Source organism: Trypanosoma equiperdum (genome assembly GCF_001457755.1).
Source record: "Trypanosoma equiperdum strain OVI genome assembly, contig: ctg_1277, whole genome shotgun sequence".
Classification (NCBI taxonomy): Eukaryota; Euglenozoa; class Kinetoplastea; order Trypanosomatida; family Trypanosomatidae; genus Trypanosoma; species Trypanosoma equiperdum.
This window is the reverse complement of record NW_027123257.1, coordinates 7571-8787: the sequence shown is the minus strand read 5'-3', so window position 1 is coordinate 8787 and position 1217 is coordinate 7571. Positions and strand designations below refer to the sequence as shown.

Below are 1217 nucleotides of genomic sequence, written 5' to 3'. Positions count from 1 at the left end.
AAAAAAAAAGAAGAATGGTGGGAGGAAGAAAAGGAGGGGAGGGGGGGGGGGAGGGACGTTGGCGCATGTTGTGATTTTGAGGTGTGTTGGCAAAGTGAAAGAAGAAAGGAAAATATGAGATGGTATGGGATAAGAAGATATGATATGATATGATATGATATGATATGATGAGGAACCATTGCTGGTAATGGTATTTCATATATTGTAGAGCTCGTGTTCTTGCACGTGCTGTTTTTGTTTTCTTTTGTTTTGTCCGGTATTGTAGGTGTACACCCACAAAAGGGGAAAAGGGAAAAAAGGAAAAGGGAAGGAAATTGCTAACGGTCCTTTGCTTGACAACCTGATGAGTGTCGTCCCCTCTCTTCTTTACTGCCCACAGTTTGCCCTCTTTTGTATCATGTCTAGAGACTCATGTCATACAACCGTGAGAAGAAAAAAAAAGAATAAAGAGAGTGAGAGGAAGAGATGAGCGAATTGGACACGTTTGGTTTACTTTTTGTTATTCCTCAGGAGTTTCGCTGCGCTTAACTGCCTTTTCCCCCCCTCTTACTTGCTTTTCATATTTCTCTCTTCCTTTCTCTTTCTATTCGTACCGCCTTTATTCATGTCGGTTTCTGTGAGGGATGGTGGGTATATAAAAGGGTGCGGGTCGCATGTGCGGGAGTTTTCACTGACGAACACATGCACATTTTATGGTTTGACTTCAATTGTAAGACCAACGACATGCTTATCATTTTGTGTTTTATTTTATAGTGTTTTCTACTCGGTGTTGTTGCTTCCGATGCTGTTTTCATTTATTATTTGTGCTTTACCGTCTCATTCTTCCCCGTTTTCCCTTTTTTTTTCCTTTCCTCACCTCTATTCGAAATTGTTACTTGTCGCTCTCCACGCTGGGGTACCGAACCCCTTTTGCTCATTCATTCATGTGTTCATTATTGCTATTGTTGAGGTATGTTCCATACATTAACGAAGGGAACTGCCGTCATCTTCATTTATTTTCTTCTCTCGTTAGCCCTTATTTGTGTTTTGCTCCTTTTTTAAAAAAAAAAAAATTATTGTTTTTTTTTAAAATTTTTACTTCCCTTTGTGCGCATGTGCTTTCATTAATTGGCTGAAATGTCGACAAGTGATAAGAGGGAGGAAACGAAGAAGAAAAGGTGGTAACAATAATGACACGAGGAATGATGAAGCATGTGAGTGAGGAAGCGAGGGAGGAG

General features: G+C 40.1%; 2 protein-coding genes across 2 annotated transcripts in view; both read left to right on the top strand.

Moving 5' to 3' along the window:
- Window positions 1–74, top strand: part of TEOVI_000692300 (Autophagy-related protein 24) — a gene marked incomplete at both ends in the record, with an annotated part of 1335 nt that extends 1261 nt beyond the window's left edge. The window contains one exon of the mRNA XM_067220985.1: window positions 2–74. Coding sequence (XP_067077086.1) covers window positions 2–74 — 73 coding nt within the window. The remainder of the gene's footprint in view (window position 1) is intronic.
- Window positions 75–604: 530 nt separating this feature from the next.
- On the top strand, window positions 605–967 carry TEOVI_000692200 (uncharacterized protein; the record flags this gene model as incomplete). Its single annotated transcript, XM_067220984.1, has 1 exon — window positions 605–967. One exon carries the CDS (start codon window positions 605–607, stop codon window positions 965–967), a length of 363 nt encoding a protein of 120 aa, XP_067077085.1.
- Between the last annotated feature and the right edge of the window lie 250 nt (window positions 968–1217).